At 40.8% G+C, this 17,896-nt stretch overlaps 1 protein-coding gene across 1 annotated transcript in view; it reads left to right on the top strand.

Annotated features, from left to right (window-relative positions):
• Positions 1–265: 265 nt before the first annotated feature.
• Positions 266–17,896, top strand: part of CNN3 (calponin 3) — a 59,164-nt gene continuing 41,533 nt past the window's right edge. The window contains exons 1-3 of the mRNA XM_035332674.1: positions 266–425; positions 1,960–2,111; positions 6,915–7,037. Of these exons, the coding sequence (XP_035188565.1) occupies positions 281–425; positions 1,960–2,111; positions 6,915–7,037 (420 nt within the window). The 5' untranslated portion in view covers positions 266–280. The remainder of the gene's footprint in view (positions 426–1,959; positions 2,112–6,914; positions 7,038–17,896) is intronic.

The raw sequence follows: 17,896 nt of genomic DNA, 5'->3' as shown, positions 1-17,896 counted from the left end.
GCATACATACCTGGATAGGGGTCATGTCTGGGAGCGTTTGCAAACTCCCTCAAGACTCAGTGGACTCACACGGGTATTTCTTAACGTATACCTTAATCGCGGGGGCTACACCTGCTGCAGCACGGAGGACCAGCGGCGCGGCAGCCCTCACTCGCCCGCCGGTGTCCGCCTGCCCCTGCGCTGAGGCTGTGAGGGAGGCCGTGCCGGGGCCCGCGCTCCCGCCCAGCGCGGAGCTTTGAGCCGCGCCGGCTGCCGTAGGCCGGGAGGTGCCGCCCGCGCCATGGAACCGCCGGTTCCCCCGCTGAGCGGCACCGCCGCCATCCTGCTCCTCCTCCCCCTCCTGCTCGTCCCCTTGGCGTTCCTGGCGAGGAGACGGCGCGGGCGGCGGGCACCCCCCCTCAGCCTGCTGGTGGTAGCCGGCTCCGGTGAGTAGGGGTCGCCGCCAGCGGGTCGCGCGGCGGGGAGCCCGCGGAGGACAGTGGGAACTACAGCTCCCGGCATGCAGCGCGGAGCGAGGGTGAGGGCGGGATTCACTGGGGCGTCCCGGTGCCTGCTGGAAGTTGTAGTCGCGGCGGAGCTGTACCGCAGGGCTTCTTACACGCAGACTGGCGAGAAAGTAATGCCGGTCTTTGTGTGTCGGACGGCGCTTTGTAGCGTCTGGTGATTTTACTCCGGTCAGGGCTGGTGATGTGCTTGTTTTTCTTCAGTCCTGTCAAATCCAGTTTGCACGTATTAAAAAATAAATAAAAAGGTTTCCCAGGTGAAATAATTCATCAATAATCACACAATGCTGACCCATTATTACAGACTTCTCTGAAGTAGGAATCTCCTCTTCTGTGAATGCACAGATGATTTTAGTAAAATCTGTGAAAGCTTCAACACGCCACCGCTCAGGAGAAAATGCCTCCAAAAGTGTTTGAAAACTGGTGCATCAAATGACGCGGGGAGGGGGCAAATTCTTGCACCTAGTCCAGCCGCCGCCGTTCCTCGCCGGCCAGGGACGCTTGGTTTCGGTAGCAAAGGCCTCCAGGAGGCTGATGGAACCTGGCAGCAGGAGGCAGCAGGGACACCTCCGCCTCACTGTGCTGGTCAGCAACTTCCAGCAGCGCACAAAGCAACGCATCCCATAAACGCCTGTGCACATCCTTTGGGGTGCAGTCTGACATCAGGCTGATCCAGCCCCAGGTGAGCAGACTTCGTTCTACACAGCCACACCGTCTTCCCCCTCCCCACTTCGCCGTTATTCACATACCCCCAGTTCTGGAAACTAAACTGACAAAAAAAAAAAAAAAAAAAAAAAAAAAGAACAACACGCCCTTCTCTTCAGCCTACTGCCAGTTCAGCTCCCTGAACAAAGTGACCTTGCAGTTAAAAGCTCGACACCCGTGCAAGGGCAGTGGGTGAGGCATCTGGCCGGGGCTGGACGGGCTGCTGCGTGCCAGTCAGCTTTTGCGCTGACCTAGCTGCAGAGTGAAATTGCTGCCTGCTCGCTTCCAGCATTACGAGCTGGGATGGCGCCGTCCCCGAATCTGGTCTTGCAGGCCGTAGGCTGAACACTCGGGCGGCTCAGTGAGGTGCAGCTCCTGGTGGGCTTCCCCCCCAGTTTTATTTTGACAGCTGGACTTGGTCTCTGAATATGGACTGCTGTGTAACTCTACCCAATTATTTTTGCATGATGTACAGGACATTAAACACAAACGTCTCACTTCTGCGTGATGCTGTTTCAGTCTCATTTAACTGAAAAACTTCCATCCGTATAGCTTCAGTGGGACCTGCATTGTCGTCATGTTACTTCAACAGTCTCAATCGTCCTTTAATTGAATCTTCTCCTTTCAGAAGAGCGTGACTGATACTATTAGTACTAAAAAATTTTAAAAGGAAAAGCAACTAATTCAACTGAAGAAATGGGAAATTACGGAATATTTCATATACTAACAGCATTTTATTTTGTTTTTACAGGAGGGCACACAACAGAAATCCTGAGGTTACTTAGTTGTTTGTCAGAGTCATACTCGCCTAGACATTATATTTTTGCAGACTCAGATAAGATGAGTGAAGCTAAAATACGCTCTTTTGAACAAAAAAGGGCTGAAAAGTTCTCCAATTCCCAGGTAACTTGTTAAATATGCTCTTGTAAGATAAATTGATCTCAACATGACATTCTAATTCAAGGCGTTTTGGAAGTGATTCTTTAAAAGGTTGTTTTTAAGATCAGCATGTACCTTTGATTTTCTAGCTATTGATAATCACTCACTAAAGTTCAGCTAAAGTGCCATTCTGTACATACTGGATTTTATGTTGCTAAAAGTGAGCTAAATAAATGAAATTGATTTATGTTGTATTAGAGAGACCCTGAAAATGCAAAGTCCTTAAAAATAGCAAATGCCATTATCGCTTGCAATTTTCACTCCTACCTTCCTTACTTTCTTTTAAAATGGTCCTTACCCCTGGTTAACATGCTAATCCATTTAAAGCAATGGGGGAACATAATTGTAGCAAGAGTGACTGTAGAAAGAAGGCTATCTATTGCTCAAGAAAAGCACACCAAAAAAAACTCTCTTCATTCTGTAAACTAGTTAGTCAGAAGCGTTACTTGTAGCTATAAAAAACATTTGTATAGAAATATAGTGTGTTTTTTTTGTGTTTGTTTGTTTTTGGTGGTGTTATTTTATTTTTTACTTTGGCACTTCCCTCAGGGACATAAGTATATTTTTGAAAGAATTATTATCTAAGGTTCTATCTAAGAAAACCTTGATTGAAATTGTATTCCTTTTGTGTTTCTAGACTGCGTTTCACTTTGTTTTTAAAACTGAGCATTAGTTACACAAGTGTTTAAAAGTATTTAATGCATCTTAACGTCAGTAGTTTTCTGGTTGATGATCTGAGCAAACACTGAACTCCTAAAAATAATGAAAAATCATTAAAATATCCTGAGTATCTTTTTTTCAAATGTTTGCTTGCTTTGAGCCAGTTGACTGTATCACTACCAGACCAGCAGTATGACTCTCCGCTGATGTAAAGTGCAATCTGATGCCCAGCGGCATTAGTAGAAAGATTATGTTTTTATTTAGAAAATGGAACAAGTACAATGGAAATTAGTGTTTCAATTACAAAAATCTCATTCCTTTTGAGCAAGCTGTACAACACGTCATAAATGACTTATTTACGTGGCATTGATTTCTAATGGTGCACTTACAGTATTTCTGTTGTTTTCAGCAACACTGATGGGACTGAAAACTAGGACTCAGTACTAGTGATTTTTAGAATAGACCTTTTCCTTGTAAAGCAACTGCTGCTAAGGTGAGCAACAAACTCACTTAGGAATGAAGTTTCTAAGTTTGTCTACCCCACTTCTAACTCTGAAAGTGAAGGTTCCTTGCATTCCACAAATGGCTGAATCGAGTGGGGATGACTTCATTTAAAATTCAGTGCGGCTGTCTCTTCTCTTGTTGTGTACCGAGGATGAGTTTAGTTAAGTGGCAGGAGGTATTTCATAATTCAGAGAAATCTTGTTTGGTAATTGGTCATTCGCATCAAGAACCATATTCACTTATCTGAAAAATGTCCAGCCCTAAGTTATTAAATTTATTTAAAAATACATATTTCAAGTATTAAAAAATAATGTATTTTTCACTAGTTCACTTAGTTTTGCTAAGCAACTTCCCTTTCCTACCCCCAGCCAACGGCTAACGCACCGTGTAGTTATATTTTCCTTGAACATTGAAAGCCAGAGGAACGTACTTGGCTGCATCTGAGTTTGCTGTCTGGATAACAGATGCTTGCTTTACTTTGGCCATTCTTTTTCCACTGAGCAAAAATATTCAGAGTGAAATAGAAGATACGTTTTGGAAAGTGAAGGTCACGTGCCTACAGCATATATTTGCCAGCTTTCAGAGTATGCTTTCAACTAATGTGTGTTTTGGCACTGAGGGTGCTAGAGTACATACCCGTTTAAAAATCATGTTAGTGGCTTCTTGCCGCTTTGAATAAATGAAGGGGAAAACTCTGAAAGCTTCAATCCCCAATCACTCCCTTCCTCAAAAGCTTCAATCCCCAATCACTCCCTTCCTCTTCTTGTCAAGGAAGTATATTTTACCAGAACTAAGGACTGGACAGAAGACAGATTAGAAGAGAAAATCAATGTACTTCTGTAGCAAATTACCATGTCAAAACCACAAATATAACCAATTTATCTTTCTGATATGTGGTTTAGCCCAGATCTAAAAGCTGCAGTATTCAGGCAGAAGGAAAAGAAGCTAAAAGCAACATCTTGCTTACAAGAAATGAAATGCTGCACACCTACTCACTAAGTCTTCTGGAAAATAAAATCCAAAAAGCCTCCTAAGAGAAGTCCCTGGTCTTGCTATCACTTTTATTATCTCTGGCTCCCAACCTGTAACCACAGTAACTCTACTTGGTCGCCCCCAGAGCTGATAGCCAGGTTATCTTCTGCACTCAGCGGAGAACCTGCTTCAGCTCCTGCTGACTTAGTCTAGCAGCAGAAAGACAATTTACATATGTTGACTGAATAGCACACATTCTTCAAGGGATCTTGTACCCCCATTCACCACGTCTAAGAGGACAAGCCAGATTGACTTGCCTTTACATAATGCTCATTTGACCACGTTCTTTTCCATTATGTTTCATGAAAGTTATCATGCTAGGAAATCCTGTTTGCCAGCATGAAAAAGAACTACATAAACCCAGTTTCTTGGGAAAAAATGCAGTATATTCAGTTGAGGATATTATAACAGTTCACAGCAATGACAGTTTTCCATGCAACTCTTCCCTGCATGCTTGCAAAACTACGCTATTAAATAGGTAAGGACTACATCGCTGGTTTTAAAATTGCAGTATCCCATCAACATCACAGAATTACCGGTTTGGAACCTTTGTCTTCAAATAACGAAAAGGTTTCTGATTCTGCTACAGCAGTAAGAAAAATAAATGCAATAGTGTGAGACCATATGAAGTTAGGGAAGAGTTTGTTTCTGATATCAGACGTATTATGCAGTTTTCCAACCAAAGATTCAGGAGGTGCCTTTGTCCAGAATACTAGTAGTGCTCCATTAGATGAGAGACTGGAGAAACACCTGGCAGTGGCTTTTAAACAAACAGAATCCTATTTTGTTCCCCAGCTAAATATTCAAGAGTCGATTGATGCATGGGCTGAAGTTCTAACATACGATACAGATGTCAGTGTGCAAAGTTTCAAGCATCTATTGTGAAGAATATAGATAAAGCCAGTTTGATCTTTACTCCAATTCTACAACTAAATTTCTACTTCGATACTATTTGGGGTCGCTGCCAAATTTTGATGATTTTTTTTTGGATAGAGAAAATTACATACAGTTCTTTGCCAAGAACTTTATTATTTAATACCATTCTTGCAGTGAAGGGAACATCCAAATACTTCTACTAAAACTTGATCTGTCTAAAACTACCTTGTCAATACATATTTCTTAAAGGGTGGCATACTATGAAAGAGTCTAAACTCCATTTACAGCATTTCTTTTTATCAGTTGATCTCTTCCAAAGCTTTAAGAAATAGTGATAACCAGAATCCTGTTAAATAGGGAGCAGGGGACACGTTTGTTTTTCCATGTTTTATTATCAGACTAATGCAATCAGTTTCAACACCTTCAAATAAAATAGAAAACAGCCAGTTTGTAACATCTGTTAATGCCTTCCAGTATTACAACAATTAAAGAACCTTATTGCAACGAAACAAGATAATTTCAGTCAAGAAAATTATCTTAATATTCTGCATTTGTAAGGGTTATTTTTTAATTCTTTCCACTTCACATAAAAAAGACCTCAGTTACAGCTATTCAAGACCGATTCGTGGTTTGTATTTAATGTGCAACTATTGGTAACATCATCTTTCCTTGTCACAAATCAGCAGGGCTAAATTGTGTCAGTCAGATATGGTGTAATTGAAGTAAGTGGGGACTTTTCAATCTGTCTAATGATATTTAGAGTCCCTCCCTCCCAATATGAATTCTGCCAGAACGTTACCAGTCTGGTGTCCCACGTGAAGTTAGTGTCCACTGTCCAGATCTAAACAATATGTCAACATCACTGGACAGCACAGCGTACTTAATGTATTTGTTTTTCATCTCAACAATGACAAATTGAATTGGCTTCAGGACTGCCCTCGGCTGTAGCAATAATTCTTAGGTGTGGTTCCTCTATGTCAAAGACATCGGAGGAAGGTGCACGAAGCCTGGTCACTGTTGGCTGCCGTGTTCTGAGACAAAGAGAAAACATCCATATTTTGTTAATTTGATACCTTTTACACACATTGGATGATCTCTAATTTTGCCTAAGTAAAAAGCAAAGAACAGTATTTCTTAAACTTGTTATTAATTTATGTTATGTCTTGCATATTCTTCTGAATACTTGAGTACTCGCTTAAAGGAGAGTGACATTTGCTATTACATTTTTAATAGCATGCGCTGGACATTAATTGAGAAATGTTACATTTTCTGCAACGTAAATCCACAACGAATTTAAGCAGGCAATAAAAAGAGGAGAGTCACCTTGTTTGGACTGATTTATGGAACCTAGAAATGTGTGTCGGTGACCACTAGGAGGGGCACTAAGTTAACATACAGCAGACGAAGTTGCTCCGGCTGAGTTGTTTTTAAAGCTAGGAATGTTTTAAAGTAACATTGGAAACGATTTTACAAAAACAGATATATAGTTCTAGTATTCCGTTTAACCTCATTCCAAAGAGCGCTAAGCACGATAGTGAATAAGGCATCTAAGAAAAGATTTCATACCCAAATATTTCCAACCTAGATTTAAAAATAAAAGAAAATGTTGGCACAGATAGGTCTAATAACTCTATAGAAGGAACAACAACATTCTCAGAAAAAATAACAATTCAGCTTTATCATGCTCTCTTGCAGTTCACCCTTGATCGCATTCCCAGAAGCCGCGAGGTTAGACAATCTTGGACCTCCTCCGTGGTAACAACCCTGTACTCCATACTTTATTCCTTTCCTTTGACCTACAAACTGAAACCAGATTTGGTAGGTAAAGTAAATTTTAAGTATTGAGAATTTGTTAATCTTCATTGTAGAAGCATTTGGAATATCGAGACATTGCAGACTGTATCACACGTGTGCTTAGTTTTACAGTTCACAGGACATACATTTTTGAAGGTTAAAAGCTGAAAGAGATTCTGTAGCAATACACCAAGAAACAGAATGGTTTCACGCAAGTGAATGAGACCAGGAAATCTAGTGTCCTTTCTCAAAGTTTTCAGGTAACATTAGGGAGTGAATGCCAGTAGAGCCACCACAAACAGGTTTGCAGGTTCTTGATAATATCTCTTCAGGATTGCGACAGCACAAACTGTGCCTGAAAGCCTGGTTATCCTGTTGGCTGGTCTTGCTCCAGAAATGGTATGACCAGTCTGGAACAGACAGGTTCAGACCAGCAGAAGTGTATACAAATTCAGTTCTTGTGCTTACATGGACTTTTCAGCTAGATACATACGTATTTAGTCTATGGCAGACTAACAGTTATCTGATGACAAAAAGCATCACTGCCAAAACATCAACTAGAGCCTCTCACTTCTCGTAGCTTTTTCTAGGAGTTCTCAAAACCGCAATCCCATGCTAATTACAGCATACATTTAAAAATATTCCACACACTTTATCGAGTCAGGCTTGTCAGATTCTAGAAATAAGATAATAAGACATATCTGATCGATAAAGATTTTTGTTAATGCAAGACTCAGAAGGTAGTGCATTGGACTCCCTGGTTTGAGTCCTACCCTTCTTTAAGAAAAATTTTGGCAAAATCTGACGTTTTGCTAGAGTTGTCATACTAAGGTATCAGATATCCAGACTTGGGATTTAAAAGACATTTCAGCAGAATTTCAAATTATCATTACTTTTAATATTTAAATGAGACCTGTATAAACTTGTGCAGTTGCAAGTTATTCTTCATAATTTAGTAACAATGTATATACACCCACAGAGGGTGTTGGTAAACAAACTTTTTTAGCTCCCACTGTGAACTGTATGGCTCATTCCAAAGAGGCTCAAATATGTGTGTGTTATTTTGAACATTGTGAGTTGCTGCTGTGAGTTGTATGATCTCATGCACTTCAGTAGTACTTTTCAGTTCCTATTAGATCAAAAGCTACTTGCTTGCTGAAGTTTTCAGAACAGCTTAATGTGCAGAACAACACACAGTTTCTTTTCAGTCCTTTTTTTCCAAGCCTATAAAGTTGGGATGGAGGACGGGATACTTTTCTTTCTACAGTGATTTTAATTTGGGAGGGGAAATATTAATGGGTAGTTTGCATGAAGCAGTTATCTTACAGGAAAGTTATCAGATACTTAGGAATCGCCTTGCTACACCACTGGTTTCATATAATGTATATATATTTTTAAACTAAATATTGCAAAAGAAACTGACTGGAAATCCCACTGTGTAGCTTAATATATTACCAAAAGTGTCAATAGGACACATCCTAGGAGAAGAGCAGGAAGTTACTAATTCCATGGTTCCTCCATTTACAAGAGAAATTTAAAGTGACAGTGGGATTTACATGTAGAATTATCAGAAATGTGGCTGGAGTTGAAGAACTATGATAAGAAGTCAAAAGCTTAATGCTTTTGAAAAACACTTGTCCTCATAAAATTAAGAATACATTTTAGCAAGGCCCGTAAGACCTTTGCAGTGTTTAAGGGAAACATTAGTTCAAAATTCTATCCAAAGATTCCTTATCCATGATTAGAAAAGGGCTCGAGGGGAGGGAGTTCCCCAATATTTTTTGCCAGGTTCTATCTTTGGCCACAACAGCAGCTGGTACTGCCACTGGCAGGAATATTTCTGGCTTTATGCCAAATCTTATACCACTTCAAAGTAGCCTTGCATACTACTTGCATACTATACTACTAGTTGTGTATATATGTGTCTCATAGCTTAGGAATTCTTCAAAACACAGTAAGTCAGAGAGCTGTAAAGATTTTAAAGCATTTATCAAAGTAAAGCGATATGGGGATTAAAATGCCTCGCATTGCCAGTGAAAAGATTCTGTGTGATACGTGAAGCAACGGGTAATATTTAATTGCCTTTAGAGAAAAATGTTCTCCATGAATTGCATCTCCCCCTAATCTTGGCAGAACATAAACGATTAGTAGCTGAAAGACCCAGAAAGGGTGGAACAAATGCTGGAGTTTACAGGATTAATCTATAACTTTTGGCATGGAAACGAACACCCAAATATAGAAGCAAGCACACTATTACATCATGCTGAGAGTTTCATATTTTTGAACAGCAGAGCTTACAGGTAGAGTACAGTTTCAGTCTAGGCAATTGTTTTTGTTGAACTGCAAAAAGGAAAGACACATTTGAATTGCTTCTAAGTCATTTATACATACATGTGATCCCCAAATCTTTACACTTGCTTTTAGGCTTGTCACAAACTTGTTTGAAGGAATCCTAGCTCTATCCTTTGAAGTCTTTTCCAGACGCCCAAAAGCTAGAGAAAAGCAGATTTGTTGCAGTTTCGGTTTAAGGAATGCGGGACAAGAGAAGTAGTGCAAAGGGAGACAGAAACCATTAGGTGCACAAAGGCAAGTCTGGAGCAGATAGGCTTAGGCTGGCATAACTAGCAAAACTATTGAGCCAAAATACCTACAAGGGGGAAAACAGCAAACCTAGCAGCACAGGGGTTACTTTATATGTACTTATTTACATGAGCACTGTGTCCCCTTTGTATCTCACACTGATCTTCTGGCAAAGCTTCTTAGTTTACTTTACATGAGAAAGCAGTTTCATCTAACCCTTCTTCAAGACAGTGAGTTCAGAAAGAACTGAACAACTTCCAGGAGACCTTTACTGTCTTGCAGGACTTGACCCGCACTAAAAATGGGTCCCCAGAGGGTTTAAGAAATGTAAAAGTTAGTTGAGTTGTTCAGTTTGAGATCATATTCAAGAGGCCCATTTCTGAGTTATGAGCATCTGCACTCTGCAAAGTTAAATCCCTTTAGAGGTATTAAACCAAGTAACAGAATTAAGACGTCAGAAGTGATGATTGTCTTGTGTTCTTATAGCCAAATACAGAATTCTAGAAATATAGGTATCAAAATGTTTTGCAGGCGCATCTATGCTGGGCAGTTTTTACAACATGTCAACCTTATATGGGCTTCCTATGCAGAGACCTAAAATTCCAGGGAAGCAAGGCTCATGCCAGCACGCTCTGTCTACACTTTCCTTCCCTCCCCTCCGCAAAAAACAAAACAAACAAACAAACCACCATCAGCTGCAGCCAGATTTAATATGTACGTATAGCCTCAAAGACTGCAAAATCCTACCAAGGAAACAGGCAGCTGGTCAGAGAAGAGAGATTTTTATTGCCTTCATTGAGAGGAAAGTTGAGAAGGAACTTAAACTCAAAATAAGGTGTTAGAAGATCTGCTATCTAGGGAAAGATGCAAATCCTTCTTAGACAGATACAGAAAAATAGACAAGCTGCACAGAGATTTTCCCAAAGATAGAGAAAAGTTATTGAATCTTTTACAGACTATTTGTTGTCCAAGAAGCCTTTCTATAGCGTGCTTACAGTCAGAAGCTACAAGTTCAGAGGATCCTAGTCTTCAGTTTTCTTGCTCCTCACAGAGCTATTGTCTTTGTAGTCTCTGGGCCAATCTGCCAACCCTGAAACCAGGTCTTCAGGTGATCTAGCCCTTTGGCTGGATCACAATTACTCAAGGCATTCTGGCATACCACAAAATCAAGCTGAAAACAAAGGATACACACGCCCCACACAATAGGAAAGCATACAGAGGTTGCATCCAGCCCTCATTTTCAGCCACAGATGGGATGTGTAATTGGGTCAGTGCTGGACTCTCCTGCAGAGCTCCACAGCTCCATTCATTACCGCATCATGCATCCTAAACTTTGGGGACGCTCCTCAGCAGTGTCTGTTGCTTCAGTGCTCTACAGAGCCTGAGATAAGCAGATATTTTCAGGCCACAGCTGTTTGGAAAAGCCGGGGTTAAATCAGGCAAAGAAGGCAGTCCTTCCACTTTAGAGCCTCCTTCCCGTGGGAAGGCTCCAGTAAGAAGTTTACATTTGCACAGCAAGTACAGCAAGCTGTGCTGTCTCCCTCCCCACCAGCTGTCAGCTGAACAGGACTCTCCTTTTCAAACTTTTATAGAAGCCTGAAATCTGCACAGCTGATTATGCTTCTAGCAGCCTACCCAATTCTCGTCTGACTCATCGGAGGCCTGCACATCCCATTACACATGCTGGTCCAATTCACTACAGCAAGCTTCTGGAGTTGTTACAGAAGTATTCACAGCAAGCTATATGAAAGGAAATCATTATTTCATTTAACTAAGATTTTCCATTCTTTGTACCCTGCCTGAAATGTCTGAAGTTCATAGCACTTTGATAAATTGCTATGATGAATAATATGCTATTGTCCCGTATATCACGGTTCTTATTAGAACTTGGTGGAAAACTACAAAATCTGGGTGGTGACATTTTTTCCTCTATTCACTTCATAACAAGTGAACTTTGTATAATACAGTATTAAGACTAGATGGTTCATTTTTTTTGTTTACTGAATCCTTCTCCCCTGATTATAATTCTTTTGGATCAAATTGATTTTACGCTGTCTGATCAACTGTTGTTCTTCTGAGATCAAAACGGTCAAAACAGATGAGTGAGAACATCAGGTTAAGACCAGCGATTTAAGTTGTGTAGTCTAAAAAGAAAACAAAGTGAAGACATCCAAATTTGTGTTGTAACTTCCTCGTGTTAATGAAAATGAGTCATATTTGCCCCTCCTCTACCTTGTATTTTGCGTGCTGTGCACAGCTACCCTGCAGCCACTATGTCGAATGAGCCTCTGCTGAGCAGAGAAACATCTCAAGCCACTCAGGTTAGCTGCTTTCAAGCTGGCTTGGTAGCCGTGCCTTCTGTTACCACCAGTCAGACGTGCCTGTAGATAGCACATTTCAGAAGGGAGATCACAATAGCAGTAGAGATTAACTGAGATCTTAACTTAGATTTAAGTCCAATTTAAACTAAAGGCTGATCAGTCTTAACTCATTAGCTCTGTCATGAGCCTAACGCACATCCTGGTCACACCACTTAGCCCTGTTTCAAGCGAGCAGTGTCACTAAACCTGACAGCTGAACCAGGCCCCTGCCATCCAGCGCAGACTGCTCACACCTCTAGGATCTGCGTTGTGAAGAAGTTTTAGACAGGTATTTGATGCAGATTCTTGTTACAGCAACTACAGTTAGTATAGTAGTAGCCTCAAAAATGTTAATATACTACAAAATATAAGTTTTAAATAACCTAAAGTGCCTATTCAAAGTTCTACTTAAATGAATGCTTGACTAATGAAAGACACATTGGGATTTGCAATTAAAGGCCCATTTCAGGTCACTGTTAGTATGTGTGATTTAATTTAATCTTTGGATTTCATTTCTCCTTTCCTTCCAAGTAAAAGCAGGCTATTATAATAAGCATTACTTTTTGCCATGAGGAGATGAGATGCTGTCTTACATTTAAACAGGCTCTAGAAGGTTTGATGGTGTTGCTCGTGGATCTCTGACCAAGCCCATTGTCAGGTTGACTCTCAGGCAAGGTGACAGTAAGTGCAATAACAGCTTGCTGAAAGACATCCAGCACCTAGTGTTTGTAGCTGCAGGTGTGCTTTGGTAACTGCCATTCCATGTGCATGGCGCAGGCCCTTTGCTGAATTGCATTATGACTAACTCTTTCAACTACACAAAGTCAAATTTCTTTTACTTCCCACAAATTTAGAAGTAGCAGCAATAAAGAACAGGCCGTTGGTACTCCATGGTAATGTAGGTAGGGAATTAACTTATTCTCCAGCCTGCATCTGCCATGGTGATCTTGTTCTTTTTTAAACAACCTTTTATCCATCTCCCAGTTTCTTACAAGACTCGCTCATGCCACTGTTTCCTCACACAGACGTCAAGCAACGATGCTTGGCTGGTCTCATTGACAGTCTGGGTGTTAATTTAAAGTGTCAATAACCAGCACCAACCTTCCAACAGACTTGAGTATTAGTACAACTTTCTTGCTTGTTCTTCATCATTGTTTTTGAATGATTGGTTCTGTGATTCTCATTTTACGTTTGGCTGGGGAGAATGTTGAGCTCACATCCCCTTCTGCTTCCATGTATCTGCAGCATCATATATGGGGATGGAAACCATCACTCCAAAGACCTTTTCTTTCCAGTCACAGACTTGCCACCTTTTGCCTGATTACAGGGGCAGTTAAGTAGGGTAACTAAGGTTAGTTTAACCCAAAAAGAAGTCAAACTTGCACATTTCTGTATACATCCAAATCTAGATTTTCAAACTTACCTTCCTAAGCTGTTGCCTAACTCCTGAGACTTTTCATGACCCCCGTTATCTTTCTTTTCAACATGTAAGCCCTTAGGCATACCCAGGAACAGACCTGAGCTGTTTATGGCTTGACAGCATCAAGTAGCCACATTCCTGAACTCTGCTGAGGTCCAGAAACTGGGAGTTTCTCTGCTACTACTTTGCACGTGGAGTCTGACGCATGGCACGTCATGTGCTCCTTGCCTTGTCTCTTACCTCTGAGGACAGTTAGCTAGTACCTCAGGGCCAGGCAACTAAGTGCCTAGAAGGCAGAAGTGACAATGCTTATTGCTGTTACGATTAAATCCAATTGTATCTGGTCCCTAGTATTTTGTGGAACTACTGTTTTTCACCTCTAGAAAAACCCACCAGGTAGGATTTTTGTCCCCCTCTCTCCAGCATTTTTTTTTAATTTTATTTTTTTTTAAGTGAGAGCTGGGAAAATGAGGGATTTGATGATGCTTCCTAATATGTTTTTATTCTTTAATGAAAATAATACTCCTGTAAAAAGCAGAAAAAAGTAGTGCACATTAGGAAGCCAACTGCACAGTTTTCTAATTTAAGTCATCGCTCTCCCACATCTCTCTTCCAGTCTGGCGTTCCCTGTGCTTATTTACCCTTGTTGGGTAATCTGCCTTAGAACCACACAAGCCTCTGCTTGTTTTGAAGAGCACCTCACCCACTGTGGGTATTAGGTGATGATAACAATGGAACTGTAGCAATAAAATGCCCAGGAGTGGACTAGAAATGTTTCATGGCAATTCTACAAGCTGTAACTGATGACTAGCTTGGACACAAGCTCCTGCTGTAGAACACTGGAACTATTGTTTTGTACTCATGGTCATTCCAGGGCTTGCAGAGTAGAAGATAAAAGTGTATCTAGGTATGATTCAATTCCACCTTAATTACCTGATTTACATCAGACTACATATCTAGATTTTTTGGCCTAGCCTGAGAACGCAGGTATATTCAAGCAGGAAATAGTGTGAAGTTTTAGCTGCTTTTACACAGGTTTTAGAGGGAAATGAACTGGGTAAGATCTTCATTTTTCAAAAGGAATAGGCCAGTAGGTAGTTTAATGACCTTTATATTGTTCAACCTGACTTTTTTCTTCCTCCCCACCAATAACAGGGAATTGTTGGAGAAGGACCCTGCTTAGAATTCCTCATTTCTGTCATAACTGCAGTACCTCCATGTACACCAACAATTTATCTTTTGAAGCCTTTTAGATTGCTATGAAAAAAGTCACAAATTTGCTGTGTTTGCCATCAATGCAAATGCATGCTAGTAAAAGCCATACTCATCATACCTGGAGATCTTCACCAAGAAGGATATACAGGAATCTTGATGCATCCTCCTCTGAGCAGTAAATTACTGTTCTCCTACTGTTAAAGTAGAAAATATTGATATGAGAGAAAGTAAGTACTAGGTCCCAAACCCCGTGCTGAGATCACAGCAGAGTCATGAATACAGCCTGGGTTTCGTGGCTCTCCATGCTAGCATCTTGATCATGAGCTCATAATGTAAATAAATTTACAATTAAAGTTTGAGATATTTGCTCATCAATACTTTTTTGTTTGTTTAATTTTTCATTAGAAGAGTCTCCCATATTAAGAGAGCTGGTACCACAACTACAGGGCTGTAATGCTCACAACTGTGTTTCTCACAGACTGCAGGTGCCGCTTAGGATCCCCTGAGCTGAATCAGGTCCCTGAGAAGCTTGGGAAAAGACATGGTAACAGCTGAGACCAAGAAGCCCATTACACCTACCTTTGTAGCCACTCAGTACTTCTGCGGGTGAAAAAAAAAATAAGTTCAACTGGATACTTCACTTTACAATGCATTAATGTGAGATTTTCATACACTAAGATAATATTAAAAACAAGCAAGTGGAGATGAGCTCATAAGATGCTGTAATTTGCATGGTGGAATAAAAATGAATTCACTGCAGATTCTCTCCTCTCATGCCACAGAAAGGAATAGCCCCCTCCCCCCCAGCAAAATACCCACAAAACACACAACTTCGTTATTGTACTCTGAAATCACAAAAGGCAATAAACTCCTGAAATGTTAAAAACCCTAGCTCCTACTTAACAAAAGCAGAAGTCCAAAAACAGCCCATGCATAAAAATGAGTACGTTATTATGGTTTCTCTTTTAATTGTCCTCTCCGTGTCCAAGCACTTCTGCAGAGCTTTCACTAAATCTAGCTGTTCAGTTTCCCTCTTGCTGTAACCATTCTCAGTTCCATTTTTCTTATTTCTGAAAGATCTTCAGGTTATTCAATGGTCAGATCTGTGGTTTCAGGAGTGAGGTTTCTTTGTATCAAGACAGCCTGTTCTGCTCCCTGTTAGTTTCTTGTTTATGCGACATTGAATTGTGTTTGTTTACTGTTATTTTTACTGCTTTTGTGAAAGGCTTACTTTTTTGTCCACCCTTTTTTCTAGGGTTTTCTGAAGCTATTTCTGTAAGGTTTCATACATTATAATTTGATAAGGTTTTGTTGTTGTTATGCAAGTCCAGCCACCAACAGCAGCACATTTGGGTCTGTCATTTTTAAATGCCCTCTCCTTTTCCTTTGCCTCGCTTAAAATATCAGAAACAGCTATTCAGATTTCCTTGGCCTTCCCGACAAACCTCAGAGATATCTTGTGGGCTTTCATAAGCTGAACAGTTACTTTTTTGTTCCCAAATGTTAATTAGCCATTGAAATTAAGCATTTATCAACAAAAGCTGAGTTTTAGCAGTCCAGCAAAAATATGAAGAAAATAAAATTTGTAGGCAAGCATTTTAGGCTAGGAAGCAGAAGATACCTAACTGCTTTTTATTTTTCATTTTTTTATCATTGTTAAACATTGTTTACTGGCATAGATAAACAAAGGTCACACAATTTGGGTCAAACCCAATTTTGTACCATCCTGTTTTCCTTTACCTCTTTCAGCAGCTCTCTGCCTCCACCATCCTCTCCCTTACTCATGTCCCCTGCTGTTCAGTCCCATGGGGAAGGGGCACTGCCAGGGCAGCAGGGAGGCACGAGCAATGCCCTGACCCCGTGCTGGAAGCTAGCCGCAGGGCTGCTGAGCTGCATGGCGTTTGGTTCAGGTGTGGGCATCACCCCACAGTCAGCACTTCCATGCTACAAACTGCCCTGGCTCCGAGGAGTTGCTCTGCTCTTGTCCAGGTGGTAAAGGCCAATCTCTGTGGAAATCATTAGGAACAGCAGGTGTTAACAGTTTCTTATGCAAATCAAGTCTCACTTTTTTTCTTTTTTTTTTCTTTTTTTTTTTTTTAACTTTCTGACTAGATTTAGAGTTACTGATGTTGCTCCCATTTGATTATCCTAATTTGGAAATGTAATCAGGACTCAAATACTTGTTCATTAAAGATTTACAGCAAATACATGTTTACATATTTATAGGAAAGTCTACAAGTTTTCTGCTTTTCTCACTTTTTGTTCTAGCCAGTGGCTTGACATTTAGTCCCAGTGAATCTGCGAGCTATGGTTTCAGTGTTTGAGCTGGTAAATGTCACTCTGCTACAGTGCTTCATTCAGCAACTCTAAAGCAGTTTTTATCAGCAATGGTGCCATGTGCCAGAGCTCCCTGTGTGCCAGACTGCTGGCTTAGCTTGTTTTCTTTCAACAGCTGTAGGAAATATCTGAAACACAAAGGCAAGAACTATTCCATTTTGATGGGAAAGTGATTATTATGAAATTAGATTTGTAGAATCACTAAGCATACGTTTTATACTGATGCTTTACTTACAGACCTCCATCAATAAGCAGATTGATTAGTTTACTGTTCAAAAGACAGCTTCTGTTGACGTGCTAGAGGATTTCCATATGTAGGATTGAGCTTCAAGGCCTCGCTGTGAAGACAGGCAGCCAGTTCAAGAGTTGTCTGGAAATTTCTTTGCATTAAAGCGGAACACAAATGGTGTAAAGAGACCTGCTGTGCTGGCTTCTGGAGTGATCCCTTACAGCTTGGACCAGTGACCAAGAAAGTCCGTGGGCAGTTGCAGCAGAGGTCACAAAGGCAACAACACAAAAATTGTCTTTGTCACTTTTTTTTTTTTCTCTTTCTGCTGCTTCTTTGAGCAAGGCTGAACCAAATAAACCAGAAATCATCAGTAAAATATCTCATACAAGGCAAATATGCTACAAGCAGCCTTATAGCTAAAGTAAACAGACATTGGGAAACACTTACCCTAAATAGCCTGATCGACCTTGTAGAGGCCCTAGGCCTTTCTTGCCCAACAGATGCCTGCGTCTGCTGCATGGGGCACTAATAATTCCCACAAGATTCCCCAACAGATTCTGCTGGGGGGGGGGGGGGGGGCGCGGAACAATAGCCTTGATCTTTGCAAGATGGAAGACATCAATCATTCTCCAAAAGTTACTTTGGAACAGTGTTTTGAAATTCCCTAGAGGGAGAGCTTATCTTCTCTTACAAGCTTTGGGAAGGTTGCAGATCATTCAGCTCCTTTCCATCTTCACGAAAA

The sequence above is a fragment of the Oxyura jamaicensis genome, chromosome 8 (genome assembly GCF_011077185.1).
Source record: "Oxyura jamaicensis isolate SHBP4307 breed ruddy duck chromosome 8, BPBGC_Ojam_1.0, whole genome shotgun sequence".
In the NCBI taxonomy this organism is placed as follows: Eukaryota; Metazoa; Chordata; class Aves; order Anseriformes; family Anatidae; genus Oxyura; species Oxyura jamaicensis.
The sequence above is the reverse complement of the archived record's forward strand: the minus strand, read 5'-3'. Positions and strand labels throughout refer to the sequence as shown.